At 41.2% G+C, this 15250-nt stretch overlaps 1 protein-coding gene across 5 annotated transcripts in view; it reads right to left on the bottom strand.

Moving 5' to 3' along the window:
* The window catches only part of PCGF5 (polycomb group ring finger 5), a 115342-nt gene that overhangs the window by 53887 nt on the left and 46205 nt on the right, over window positions 1–15250 (bottom strand). For 3 of the 5 annotated variants that reach the window (XM_059899760.1, XM_059899761.1, XM_059899756.1), the window contains exon 2: window positions 8284–8578. In XM_059899760.1, coding sequence (XP_059755743.1) covers window positions 8284–8395 — 112 coding nt within the window. In that variant the 5' untranslated portion in view covers window positions 8396–8578. Of the gene's footprint in view, window positions 1–8283; window positions 8582–10680; window positions 10825–15250 lie in introns of those variants that run through there. The other 2 variants (XM_059899757.1, XM_059899759.1) reach the window with 2 other exon arrangements.

Below are 15250 nucleotides of genomic sequence, written 5' to 3' on the forward strand. Positions count from 1 at the left end.
AAGGGAAGAGATTCTGAATTCACTAGTAATTTTCTTGACAATTAAAATGAGTTAATTCAATATAAGCTACATAATTTTCTAAAATAAAATGATCATTTTCTATTAAACCGAGTAATGTCAGTGGTTGAGCATTCTGAGAGAATACAGCTTTGTTCACTGGTTTCTGAATTTCTGATATATATATATACACACAAGTCTGGCAAAAACCAGTATGTTATAAAACACCAGTAGATATGATACATCTTCAAAGTACCCAAACAGAAAGTATTTTTGGCCTCCTCTACACTGGTTGGACTCCACTTGTTCATAATGTTTACACTCAACCTTTGTGCTAGACTCTTAAACATACCTGTACACCGCCCACGATTTCTAACTCTGAATACATTTGGTTTTTAGGTTACATATTTTTCTCTCAATCCATCACTGGTATCAGTTCCAACTCATCCTGACCTAGATATAATTTATTCTCAGAAACCAATACAGAAGACAACTTATTTGTTATCCCTTAGTTTTGTCTTTTAGTGTCCACTATGAATCTTTGCTCAGCTGTTCAAACATTCTTTACTATCTAATGCATAGTTTCAAAAGCTAAAAGAACCATACATCTGATATAATTCTTCTTAACATTATTACCAATAATAGATGACACCAAGATTGTTTAAGGCCTATAATTATTCTTTCCTATTTAAAAAGAATCATCAAAATGAACACTATAATCATTTTCATGAATGACTAGTTTCTGCCAAAATATTGTTTGAAATATGTAACATCAGTTATACCAATGACCTCATTTCTACCACAACCCTAGAACATTATATTTGCACCTACTGAAAGTACAGTTTCAAGTACGGTTTCTATTTAGGTTTAAGTACGGTTTAAGTACGGTTCCTATTTAGGCCTTTGATTATTACTCTAAAAACAAGTAAGTCTTGACTCTAAAAATCAAATTTTATAAAGAATACATTCTTGGAAAGTTCAATTTATATCTCTTCTTCATTATAATGGCTATCATTCAGAATTATTAATAAATTCAGATCCTGATTGGGTACATAATGACAGGTATACAGTCATGAAAACATAGTTAGAAGAGGCTTACTATATATATTTTGAAAATTCACATGCTGCTTAAAGAAATTTTAGAAAATGTAGACTAGCAGAAAGAAGAAAAAATAAAATTAGCAAATATCCCAATTTATTATGAAGAGGTACCTGAGTCAGACAGGAATAGGAACCTAGCTCTAGCACTTATTAGCTGTGTTACTTAACCTTTCTGAGTTTTGTCTCTGTGAAAAACACTAGCATGAAAATCTGAAATACTCTTCCCTCAAACTTTTCATAGCTTGCTCCTTCCTATTATTCACGCTCTCTGCTCAGATGGTAACTTCCAAGCAAGACCTTACTCTGTCTTATTTTTCTTCATAGCATGTGTTATACATAGAATCTAAAATTATATCATTCACTTGCTTTTTGTCTGTTCTATTGCAACATAAATTTAGGAGGACAGACTCTATCTGTATTGTTTATTGCTGTCTTCCCACTGCCTAGAGTAATGACTGGCACAAGGTAGGTGCTAATAAACATTTGCTGACTGATTTAATAATACCACCTAACTAGAAGGGTTCTTGGGAAGATTAAATAAGGCAATGCACGTAAAGCCCATGACCCCCAATATAACATTCAATAAATAACAGCCATTATCTTAATTTTATTAGCATTTACTTCAATTACTGTATGATTAAAAGTACAAACTGCCTACTTCTAGAGACGCTGGTTATTATTAATGTCTGGTCCAGAGCGTGCTTCTCAGACTTTAGTGAATCACAAAATCACCTGACGGGCTTGTTATTACACCAGTTTCCGGCCCTCTCCCCAGATATCCGGATTCAGCAGGTCTATGGTAAGGCCTGAGAATGTGCACTTCTAACAAGCTCCCAGGTGACGCTGCTGCTGGTCTGGAGGCTGCACTTTGAATAGCAACTATATGTGGCATAAGATTTTTAAACAATGAGTATCAACATATCAGCAGTTCTCTGTACCTTAATTAAATACTTTTGTATTTATGATACTTGTTCAAAAAACAATAAATGATGGTAGAACTTAAATTTTACCATCTTATGATTAAATTATTCCTTCATTCTTACACAGTACTACATAAAATTACCAAGTCCCTTAACTGTCACATCAATTATATTTAATTATCAATTAACCCTTCTTTACATAAATTGAAAACTAAATACAACAATGTTTTTCCAAAGAATTCATCTTAGTTAAGGGACTACCACCATAATTTCTGAAAAGGCAGAAAGAAGAAAGCTTTCTTTTCCTGTACCACAGAATTCCATGTCTATAACCTTCCCTTTTTTCTGAGGAAAGAATCATCAGATTCTTAAAGAGGCCTCTAGCCACAAAAGAGTTAAGAACCAATGCACTGTGTTCTGCACATTTTAGCTGCTGGAACAAAGCTCCTTTGTTCTTAGTTTAAGTGAAAAGTCTTTCATTTTTAGTCAACAACCTATACAACCACCAGCAAACACACTCTAAGCAACCTCAAAGATTTCTCAGGACCCTGGTGCAAGAGATAGGGCATCCCTTAATTTAGAACCACCAATCTCTACTCCCCAGTCCTGCGTCTCTCCCTCTCCCTACCCATGACCCACAAAGCTCCCACCTATATTTTAGAAGACAGTTTTTCAAAATCCGTAATTCCTAACCCACACTATCTACATGCCTTTCAAGCTACCTTTCACTGCATTTGCATCTTGGAAAGGAAAAACACACAATAAACTAATCAACTGATTGACCATTTATTTATTCATTTAAGCTTTTACTGAGCACTCAAGTACCAGGTACTAAGGATACACTTAAGCTAAATCTGCCTATGGGAGTAGACAGGTGGCATATGTTGGAGTAGACGAGCTTTAAAGGATGGGCGGCTGCTCGCCAGGCATACAGGAGACGTTCCAAGCAGAGCAAGCAGCTGAACCATGTGTGTGCAGCGTGTGTGTGTCAGGTGGTGGGGGGAGGGAGAGGGCAGAAATCAGTCACAGCTGCGTAGCTTTAATTTATCCTGAGGGCAGTAGAGTACCTTTAGGAAATTTTGGGTTGGCCGAAGTGTGAGCGATGAAGACAGTAAGCCCTTGTAAATGATCACCACTGACACAGCTTAGGAGTGGGCTACAGGGACTTTGGTGAGAAGGAATGAGAGCCTGAGCGAGAAAGGTCACAGGGGATGAGAGTGAAGGGACAGATTCAAGAGAGATTACAGAGAGAGACCAGACAGAACTTTGCCCCTGTTTTGTTAGTGAGGGTAAGGAGAGTCAAGCATGGAGCATATTTCTTGCTTGGACAACTGAACTGGCATCCCATTCATTCACTTTAAGGTAATGTTAAGTTCCAGGAGGCTTCAGGACATCTAAGTGGACATCCAGTGGGATTCTGACGCTCAGAATAAAGATTTGGCAGACATCAGCATAGGTAGTTGAAGTCTCAGAGGAGGTGAGTTCACATAGAAAAGAAAAAAATAGATCCAAATACACCTGTAGAAGTTTCTTCTTGGCTTCTGAGTTTTGCTTAGCAGAGTTTAAGTTCCAAATTTATCTTATTTACCACTCTACTCCACCGGCTAGCAAAGTGCCTGACACCTAATTCTTTATTTTAGAGAATTCAATAATTATTTGTGTGAACAAGTTTATTTCCTTAGGTTTGTTAGGTTGTAAAAATTACCTCATAGACATGTAACCACATGTAACCTAACAAACCATACATTTGTTAGGTTGTTAAAATTACCTCATAGACATGTGGATTTAGTTCATCTAGCATTAAGTGATCATTTAAACGGAAAACTCATCTGTATTTTAAATTTTTACCTCATTTTAAAGTTCTATTATCTTTTTATCAAACGTCCTTGGTCTGCTGAAGGGAGCTGGTATTAGTAGTTGAGGTATGAGCCTACTTACAGATGGGGCTTTTATAAGCCCTTTTTTTTTTTTTTTTTTTTTTTGCGACTCCTTGTCAGAAGCTTGGGACATTCTGCGCTGCCATCTCTGCCTCCCCCTTCCTTCTGACTGGCTTGCCCCTTTCTCTGTCTTCCACAGAGCTGAGTGCTAAGAACACCAAGGGCTGCTGCAGTCAGACAGAGTCTGCTGTCACTTTGGCCCTTGTTTCTACATCCACAGGGAAGCCAGGCAGTGTTAGCTCCAGAATTTCTTAATGGGAGAACAGGGGATCAACAAACTGATTTGAGGAGAGAGAAAGAGTCAAGATGCATGTGCAGAGTAATCTGAAAGAGTAAAGTAACTCCGTTTATCCACATCAAAGCAGGGAGAGCCACTCATGATCTCTGCACCTCCCACCCCAAAGCGCCCCACTGCAGCCAGGCCCAAGCGTTTATGTCCCTGCCTGAGAAGGCCTTGGGCCCATGGCTTTAGGAATTTCAGAAAACACTCTTTTTGGTTCCTTCTCCGGCATTCATTCTGCTGCAACATCCTGACATATATCTGCTATTACATCATTCTGTTTCCTTATTTTCATCGCACTTACCAGCATCCAAATTTATTGATATTTTATACATTCCCTAACTTGATTACTATTCCTTCACTTGACCAGAGTTCTGAAGGGACTGGTCCTAAAGTCTGATTTGGCTCACCAATAATAAAGCTCCATTTACACATTTCAAACTCGAATAGTAAGAACAAAATCTTTCTCTTTTATTATGAGTTTTCATAATAAGAACTATTCTTTACCCATTCTTTACTTATAGTATCATAAAATTATAGTCTATGTACAAAGTTATTTTAATAAGATATTTTTTATATGCCAAAGTCAAGATGGAAACTATTAGGGGGTACCTCAATGTCACTTAACACTTCTCACTTTCCTCCTGTCCCATTTGGCCATCTTCTCTATTCTATACTGATCCCAAATCATTGTACCACATATATCTGTCCCACCTTATACCTAAGAAAACCAGGTAACATCAAAGAGCCAACCAATGATTAAGGAACATGCTATACAGTACTATTTATTTTATCAACACAAATAGGGGAATATTTTGCAAGTGGGATAGTTTTTGCCTATAAGCCCCAGTATGAATACAAACCAAAAAATATATAGAAATCCAAGGACCAGAAAGTGCATAAAGCTTAGCAGCACAGAATCCTCAGGTCTCCTAAGACACTGGGTTGAGTGCCTGACTCCACCATCATTTACTCTACTGTTCTGTGTTCTCTGTGGATGAAAGAGGCCATATTTGTATCTTTTAATCACAATTCTGCCATGTTCATTCTCTCTCAGTAAAGGGGCTTGCTGACTGCCAAGGGACTTTTCAGGCCAGAATGACACGAGCTGTTAAACGGTCACCTATCCCTTTAGACCGTAAATTGCCGTTGCAAACATAAACATAACCCTTGCTTATAAACTTATTGTTTATACTTCTAGAATCCTTTGTTTTCCCTTCAAAAAAAGTAACATTTAGGAAATTCCGTGGTGGCGCAGTGGTTGAGAATCCACCTGCCAATGCAGGGGACACGGGTTCGAGCCCTGGTCTGGGAAGATCCCACATGCCGCGGAGCAACTAAGCCCGTGCACCACAACTGCTGAGCCTGCGCTCTGGAGCCCGCGAGCCACAACTACTGAGCCTGAGTGCCACAACCACTGAAACCCACGTGCCTAGAGCCCGTGCTCCACAACAAGAGACGCCACCGCAATGAGAAGCCCACGCACTGCAATGAAGAGTAGCCCCCGCTCGCCACATCTAGAGAAAGCCCGCGTGCAGCAATGAAGACCCAACGCAGCCAAAATAAGTAAATAAATAAAATAAATTTATTTAAAAAAAATAACATTTAAACTGAGATTTCATTATGTCCCAAAGAAAATTTTCTTTCAGAAGAACAGATATAAAATCTGTATTATATAGATAAAAACTGGAGAATTTGTGCTTTCTTCTCATCTGCCAAACAGAACTGGCAGGTTTTGCTGGAGAAATCCAAATATAAAAACAATGCACTAATGTCAGAAGAAGCAAAACAAAACAGACTGTGGACCATGTCCAGGTGCCATGTTTCGTGTAGTGGGAAACAGGAAAGTATAAGACAAAGTCCCCACTCTAGAGTAGCCACATCTTACTGGTTCTTCCTCCAAAATACATCCACAGTCAATCATTCTTCCCTGCCTCCATCTCACACCTCATTACCCTGGCTGAAGGCCCCATAATCTTTCAGCTGACCTGCAGCAATAGCCTTCTCACTGATTAGCTGTTCCTTAAACTTGCCAAGGGCATTCCCACCTCAAGGCTGTGTACTTGCTTTTCCCTCTGCCTGGAATGCTCTTCCCATATATCCAGAGTTCAATCCCTTCAGGTTTCTGTCCAAATGTCATCATATCAAAGAGGTCAACCCTGACACACTATATAAAATAACCCCAACTCTCCTACTATCTACAATCCTTCTTTGTTCTTCATAGCATTTAACACAATCTAACGTGGCATGTTTATTATTGGTTTTCCCCTTTCTTGAGAGCAGAGATTTTTGACTACCTTGTTCACTGCTGTATCCTCTGTGCCTAGAATGGTGCCTGGCACACGGTAGGTATTCAATAAATATCTGTTTGATGATGTTTAACTGATAACTGTTCAAGTTAGATAATGATACAGTGCAACAGTAAATGAGCATTTCAAGACAGTTCATAGTTAACTGGTAATTGAACAGCATGGGCCCAGTGATACCTCCAAAAAGTATACATCAACATCACTTGGAGAGGTTTTCCGAAATACACATGTCCAGACCTCATCACAACACCCACCAATCTCTCCAGGTGGAGTTGTGAAAAAGTTTATGTTTAAACAGCTTCCTAGGTGACTATTTTTTTTTTGTGGTAAAATATTTATAAAATCTGCCATTTTAACAACTAACAGGTGATTCTTTTTTTGCAACCCTGTTTAAAACTACTGGTATAATAGTATGTAAGTTAAGCAGAGGGAGAATAGCTGCAGGGGGGATTAAAAAAATGTCCCAGGTTATCTTAGAAAGAGCATGGGCTTTGGAGCTGAATACAGGTCTACTACTCATAAGCTGCGAGACTGGGCAAGTGACTTAGCTCTTAAGCTTCCACACCCGCAAGTGAAGATAATCTCTATACCCTCTCTGTCTCCCCACATCCCCTCCAAACTGCTTCAAGGTTACTGTAAAGCTAAAATGAAATCAAGTATATAAAGTATCTACTTTGGTGCACATAACAGGCATTAAACTAGAACTTACTGGAATTACCTTCACTGAAATAGGAAAATAAATTCATATTGGCAAAAACACAAAAAATAGGTGAAATCCTGGCCTAAGTGGCTATAAAAATGTCTCTTTCTCTACTGATAGGACAGGTGAAAAAGAAACTTGTCAGGAGTTCCAGATATGATCATTCGTTAAAACAGTGATTCTCAAACTTGTGCGTGCTTCAGAATCACCTGGAGGGATTGTTAAACACAGATGTCTGGGCCTACTCCCAGAGTGTTTCTGTAATTCTGGGGGAAGGCCTGATAATCTGCATTTCTAACAAGTTCCCAGGGGATGCTGAGGCTGTTGGTTATTGGTCAAAGGGTACAGTTTCAGTTATACAAGATGAATAAGTCCTAGAGATCTACTGTACAGCACAGTGCCCACGGTTAACAATACTGTGTTGTACACTTAAAAATTTGCTAGGAGGGTAGATTTTACGTTGTGTTCTTATCACAATAATAATAATAACAAACAAGAGGGTGAGAGAAAACTTTTGGAGGTGATGGATAAGGTTTATGGCATTGATGTGATGATTTCATGCATATATACTTATCTCTAAACTCATCAAGTTATACACATTAAACACATATAGCTTTTTTATGTCAACCATACCTCAATAAAGTGATTTTAAAAAACCTACAATGAACTAAAGTATGCATATCCTAAAAAAATCTGAGCATATTAATTCTTTCAGTAAAATTTTTAAAAAGAGAAAACCTAAAATAGTTCACATAAAAAAAAAACTATAACCAATAACTGCTTATGATTTTCAGAACATTTTAAAATCAGATAAAAGTCAACTATAACAATTTAAAAAAGAAACAAGAAAAAATTCATACCACTGGAATCCCAGAGAGAAATTCAATTCTGAAAATAAATGCAAAGTTAATTCTTAGAATATTCATTGCTTTAAAAGTTAAAATCTGGAGGAAAAAGAAACCCAAAATGTGGTAGTTTTAAAAGAAGAAGTGTAACCCAAAACTTCTGACAGGTAGATGACAAAATAAAGAATACTTACAGGTATGGAGGCATTCCGTCACTGTAGTTGGCTTGATCAGATACCCTTTACAGATATAGCAAGTGATGTAAGGATTGAAATCTTTCACCAAGTGTTTCCTCTGGGTAGCCATTCGTGGTTAGCTAGGACTGGCTCTAGTAGTTCAGGCAAACAGGGGTATTAAGTGTATGAAAGTCTGATCCCAGGAGCTGGTGTGGAGTTCCCAACTGGATGTCCTGAGGCATGAGAACTAACATCCAGACTTCTCATGAGATCGCTGGTCATCACTCCTTTTGGTGGTTCTGCTTTCCCATATCTTCTTCCACAGTAATTTTAAAAAGACGAGAAAAAAAGGTGTCAAATTCCTCGTACTCTATTAACACCAATGTATTAGCAGCAAGTATTACATGTTCCAAACTGGGTGAACAGGTGAACAGAACATTTCCCTCACTGTAACATTAATTTGTAAACCTGCTATGATTAAGTCAGAATAATGACAAATTCACCCAATCCTGAGGCCTCAACTGTCACCTCTATACAAATGACGCCTGAGGCTATTAACTCCAGTTTTGATGTCTTTACCTCTTGAGTAATGCCTTTTAACTATCTGCTTGACTGCTCTATTAGGAGTTTCTGCCAACACAAGCTAAAAGATTCAAAACTGAAGTCATTATCCTCCCTATCGAAATGCTCCCTATTTCCATTCTGTACTCCACACCTAGTTGGTAATCAAATCAAATGGATGTCCTTTTCCATTCCATCCACAGCCATCCTACTCAAATATTACCTCTCCACCTGCAGCCCAACTTATGTTCTACCAAGTTTATTTTATTCTGTCACATTTGGATCCTCTTCTCAAAGAATGTCAGTGTCTCCTCTTTACTCTGTAACAGAGAAACCTTTAAATTTCTCAGCTTGTCGTATAAGACCCTCCACAGACTGACCTTAACATACCATTCAAAGCTCAGGAAAACTGGAAGGATGGCTCTTTCCATAGTGCATTCTGCAGGTCCTATGCCCTCCATCCAAAGAGCCCTTCTGCTCCCCTATCTAGAGCCTACCTATTCTTCAAACCCTTTTCCAAAGCTATCCTCAGTGTAATCTCCCCGGTTTTTTTTTTACCCTTATTTCTCTCCTGTTACGTTTTCCTTCTATTTTTATTTACAGTTACATTCATTCTTAATCTCCTCTATTAGACTGCAAAATCTTAAACAGACAGCAGTCATATTTAGTAAATGTATAACCTGGGCAATGTTACTTATCGTCTCTAAGTCTTAAGGTTTTTTAAACTGTAAAATGAAAACAAGAATGCGCGCCTCCTACAGTTGTGACGATTAAATGAGACAACATACATATAGCTAGCACACTGTAAAAACTGAATGTCATTAATTTTTTTAACTTTTAACTTTTTTTTTTTCCAGAAACGTCTAGCATGACTTGTCCATATGGTTACTTTTAAAAGTTTTAAAGGTTTCTTACAACAAACGTGTCCTCTTAGATAACACAACATGAAAAAAAGGTGTGGACTTCCCAAGTTAATTCTATAAACAAAAACTTTTCTATCTCAGCTATTAACTCATAGATTAAGTACAAAGCAACCGGAGAGGTAAAAGGCATCGTTCCATCTTCCATCGACAGACACATCGCCACTGAGAATATGCACGGAATAGGTTCTGCAAGTAATCATCCTATGCACTCAGGAAATCGTGTCGAGGGTGTAACAGAAAGAGAGCGTAATTATGAGACGGGGGGTCTGGGTTCTGGTCCTGAGCCCCTGTATGACCTGCAGCAAGGCACTTATTATCCGTGCCTGGATCTCGGCCTCCTCCTCTATATACTGGGATTAACGGCCCTGCCTTTCTCACAGGTTTGCTACGAAGCTCCAAAGTCAGACAAAGTCCTCTGAAAGCAGACATGCACAGTCCCGACCCGGGGTGGGATTATGATCTTAAACCATAGAGCCCTGTCATCAAGAAGGTTAAAGGAAACAAGTACTTGCAGTGACGGGGCGGGGGCAGGAGGGAACTTTTCCTCGTCCTCCGGCAGGACCCGGTAGCACTGCCCTAGGCGGTCCCAGCACAAGCCTCCCCGCCCGCCTGGCAGGTGCGCGGCCAGGGCCCGGCGGACGCGCCGCTCGGGCCGGGCCGGGGCTGCGCCTGGGAGGACGCGCCGCCTCTCCCAGGGCCGTGCGCCCGCCGCCCTCTCCGCCCCCGAGCGCAAGGCGCGACCTCGAAGCCCCCAGACCCCGGCAGGCCACCCCCGTCCCCGCCCCCGAAGAGCTCTCCCGGCTCCAGGCGGGGCCTGCCGCGGCAGGTGCTTGGAGGTGCCGCTCCGGCTCCCGGCGCAAACTTGGGCGGGGAGCGCAGGGGCGGCCGAGTTCCGGCCCTTCGGCCGCTCTCCAGCCAGCCGGGTACCTACCCCGCGGCTGCCGCCACCGCCGCTCCTCGCCGCCAGCGCGCCGGCCTCAGAGGGAAGGAAAGTGAAAGAGAAACAGCGCCTGCCGCGGCCTGGCCGGTCCCCGCGCCCCGTCCGCCCTCCCCCTGCAGGCGGGAGCGCGCCGGCTCCGCGGGGCCACTCGACTCGGGCCCGATAGGGCGCGGCGGGCCTCGGGCCCAGGGCCGGTGCCGCCTCCAAGGGCAACTCCACCCCCTTCCAACCGCCGGCGCCGCCGCGCGGCCCCGCCCCCGCCACGCCCCCCGCCGCCACGCCCACAGGCCACGCCCGCCCGCCCGAGCTCCTCACAGGTACCCCGGCCGCCCCGCCGCCCGGGTTCCAGGGCGACGGTAGATTTGACCAAATTTTATCTCAGTTCTTCTTCTCCTCACCACCGACCCCTCCCAGTTGTTTTCATCATAACAATGCCTGGCATATTTTCCCTGGCGGGTTTACAAGCGATGGTCGGTGCTGAGAATGAGTCACCCTGCGAAATTGTCTACTCAGCTGCGTCTTCCCCAAACTAGCCCCACGTGGGCCGCGGTGGGGACGAAGACCGCTTGATTTGCACCCTATTTAAGAACCACTAAGGAACTCGTTACTGGGCGGGGGGTGGGTGGGGGGTCTGGAGATCAGGATCAACGACAACTGGAAGCAAGGGAGAACGATGGGGGTGGGGGGTGTTCGTGGAAAGGTGAAGAGTTCTTAACTGCTTGCAAGGTTCAAAACCAACCAACCAACCAACCAACCCCAGTTCTCTTTCTAGTGGACTTTAAGAACTACAAGAGCAAAAAATTTATTCAAAAGCATACATTAAAGGATTCCTCAAAGTCATTCAATCCTAATATACTGCATTCCACAAACTTACAAATTTCTACTACAACCAGTATTTTGCTAAACATAAATTAGACTTGGTTCTTTGTTGTTTAGAAGACTGCAATCCAGTAATCCTAAAATAGCAGGCAAATCAGCGTGGTGTCCACCAGTAAACAAAAGTTCAAAAGAACATCCCAAAGGGTATCTGCCAAGGGCAACTTTAAATCTTCTGTGTTAGAAAGAGGAAAAGGTGCTGCAATTACATCATCTTTGCCTCTGGAGAAGTGAGGGCAGTGATGGCTAGGGAGCTGACAGTAATGGAGAAGGGATGGGGGGAAATTAGTGCAAAGTATTTGCCTTACCTCCAAACGACATGAGTCACCTTACTTTCTACCAGAGTGGAGATGGCTCTAGTGGCAAACCAAGGAACCCAGTGACCACTGGTCTAGCAGGGTGCAAGTGTTCAAAGATCCATTTCGAATTTAAAATACACCAAGAAGTAGACAAGACAGCTTTAAAAAACATCCAATTTATACTTAAACTTAGGTAGAGTGGACATAACCTTTAAAAATTACCATTTTTAACATCATAGCAGGAGCAATACATTTTCTGAAACAGTTTTCAATGACCACATTTTCATTGTCCTTATAAGAACCATTCTGCAAAAGTATACATGCCAATTTCCAAGCTGGGATCAACTTCAGCAAGTCCCGGCAATCACAACAAGCAAAGAAAACAAGTCCGATAAAATGACTTTATAGCTGCAGGATTCCTCTCCAGATCTTTCATCTTGGAAACTAACTAAACATATCAATACGTGAAAAGTCACCCTATTTCTAGTATATTTAAAATATGTAATGGGGGACTTCCCTGGTGGCGCAGTGGTTAAGACTCTGCAATCCCAATGCAGGGGGCCTGGGTTCGATCCCTGGTCAGGGAACTAGATCCCACGTGCATGCCGCAACTAAGAAACCCACCTGCCGCATCTAAGACCTGGCACAACCAAATAAATAAATAAAATAAATATTAAAAAAAATAAAATATGTAATGGAAGATATCACTGTATAAACTACAACATATACATTATGACTTATTTTCCTAATTTGCATCTGAAGCTATTTTAAATGTATTTTTAAAGAATAACACTTAATGAAGTCCAGGGGGCTTAAGTGTTATTGGCAATCAACACTAAGTGGGGTTAATCAGCATTCCCTGAGGAGAAGAGCTTGAGATGGATATTAGGAGGACTTACATTAGTAATGGAGGGAGGGGTCACAAATATGCTACAGAGCAGTACCTGAAGATAGACATGGAGGTGGGGTTGCCATAATGAAACTGCAAATGGTGGACTTGAAAGCAGGGAGAGAATAACAGCCTTTGTAAGAAAATCTGTGCTTCGTGTCCCGAGGCAGCATAGTTTGTAGTAAAGTGTTCAGTAGTTTCTCCTTTCCCCTCTTCAGCTACCACCCCACCTTGCCCGTTCCAAGAAAAAAAATGCACACACAAAAAAAAGAAAAAACAAAACCTCAAATGTGTGTCTGGTTAAAAAGATAACAAAAAAAATGGCGAGAGGGAATGTTAAGAAGGGGCAAGTTTCCTGACTCATGTGTAACTCAAGTTCTGAGGATTTAAACATAGGACTTTTAGCTGCTGTGTGGCATCTCCTCCCTTGCGACTGCTTTCCACTTTCCAGTAACTCACCCCTTAGTCCCTTGGTTCTGACTGTGGGGACTGGAACAAACCATAGAAGCCTCAGTATGAGGGGGTGGCTTTGATAACAAATGTCAAAAACCAGTGGGACCCTCAAGTAAACAAAGGCCTGGGAGCAACTAGATATACAGGACCAGGAAAGAGAAAAGGCAGATAAAAGATCATAGCTGAGAGTCCCCTTATCACTAATCTACTTGCACTGTCTCATTTTACAGATGTAGAAACCAAGATCCTGAGAAGTGGCAAATTCATAATCACAGAGCTCATTTTGGTAAAGCCAAGACCAAAACAAAGGTACCAGTTCCATATTATTTACACGTCTTAAGAGAACTTCTCAAACCCAAGAAGTTAAGAGGGGTTAGGTAAGAAAAAGATGAACTTACAAGGAAATAAAGGAACAAAGGGAGGGAAGAATAAATGAAGGGAGGGAGGGAAATAGCGACTACAGAGTACTTAGCAGTGAACTGGCCAGTGGTGATTTCCCATCAAAGCAGCAAAATCCCACAGTGATAACTTGTTTCATTTGATCATTGATCCAGATTCTTCCAGGAAACCACAACTGGCTCTTGACAACCCTTGGAACTACTTGGAGCTATCTGCATACCTAACAAATGTTTTCATTACTTTATACTTTATGTCTAGAGTTTTATTTCAGTTAAGGCTGGGCCATGGATGGGTAATTCTGTACTGAAAAGTTCACATTCCTTCCTTGCCTAATAAATACATCATCGATGAACAGATGTTTAATAGCATAACATTTTAAAAGAGTTACGTCTTTACATTTCCCTGAAATATTAAATGACTTTTCCATGATTGTCAATTATTTTATATACCTAAGTATGCTATTTAAGCTTTTAACATAGACTATCTCTAACATAAAACTACCCCCTGTAATCTAAAAGTCATCCTACAGGGATTTTAGAAAATATTAAAATTTAAAGTGTCCTACTGGGCCTAAATGTATTTATTTTATGACCATGGATATTACAGCTCAAAATCTATGACTGCCTAAAATCAATGATGGAGGAATGGGAGGGAACAGAGAACTGAAGGACTTCCAATCACCCTTGACCATGTGTCTTTTTCTCTTAACATAACCCTCCCTTGTAATCAATAATTCTCAAGGACTCTCTCTGCTAAATGTCCCTTGAATCCTTTAACTTAACCTACCCTGGTTCAGATCACCATCATTTCTACCCCCACCCCCCAGTACTTCAGTGAACTCTTAGACTGTCTCCCTACAGCTCTTCTCCGCCAAACCACTCTCCATAGCACAGGCAGAGAGAGGACCCTTTCTAACTGAAAATTTGATCATGCTGCTCCCTGACTTAAAAAACCCCTTGCTCTTAAGATAAAGCCCAAATACCTAATAAGCCCACCCCATATCCCTGTCACTTCTACAGCCTCTCCATTGAACTCCATGCTGCAGTCATAATGAACCTTTTTACCCTCTAGCGCTAGAGATGGCTGTTCTTTCAAATGAGCATCCTGTCCCAATCCCATCCCAATCCCCTCCCCACCCTTGCTAAATCTGCCCAACCCTTATTTATTCTTTGGGTATCCGATGATCTCAAAGGCCACATTCTCAGAAACCTCAAAGTAGCTGAGGCGCCTCCTTGATATACATACACTCTATATATATATATATACACACACACACACACACATATATATATAGTGCCGTGTGTGTGTGTGTGTGTGTGTGTGTGTGTGTATATATATATATATATATATATATATATATATATATATATATATATATATATATGGCAACTCATCCTTATTCTCTCAAGTCCCACATTACACTGTCTTGTATTACCTGGTTAACTTGTCTGAACCAACTGCTAGCGCATAAGCCCAGTGGACCCATCACTTGACTGGGCATGCCTAGCAGAGTGGATGGCAAACAGTAATCATTCAAATAAATATTGACTGAAAAACTGAATAACTGCACACACTCTAAGACATTCTGTGTATTTTGGGGGGGATTTCTTCTTGGAGGGATCCTTACAAAGGATACGTTAATCCC

This window comes from Balaenoptera ricei, chromosome 16 (assembly GCF_028023285.1).
Source record: "Balaenoptera ricei isolate mBalRic1 chromosome 16, mBalRic1.hap2, whole genome shotgun sequence".
Classification (NCBI taxonomy): domain Eukaryota; kingdom Metazoa; phylum Chordata; class Mammalia; order Artiodactyla; family Balaenopteridae; genus Balaenoptera; species Balaenoptera ricei.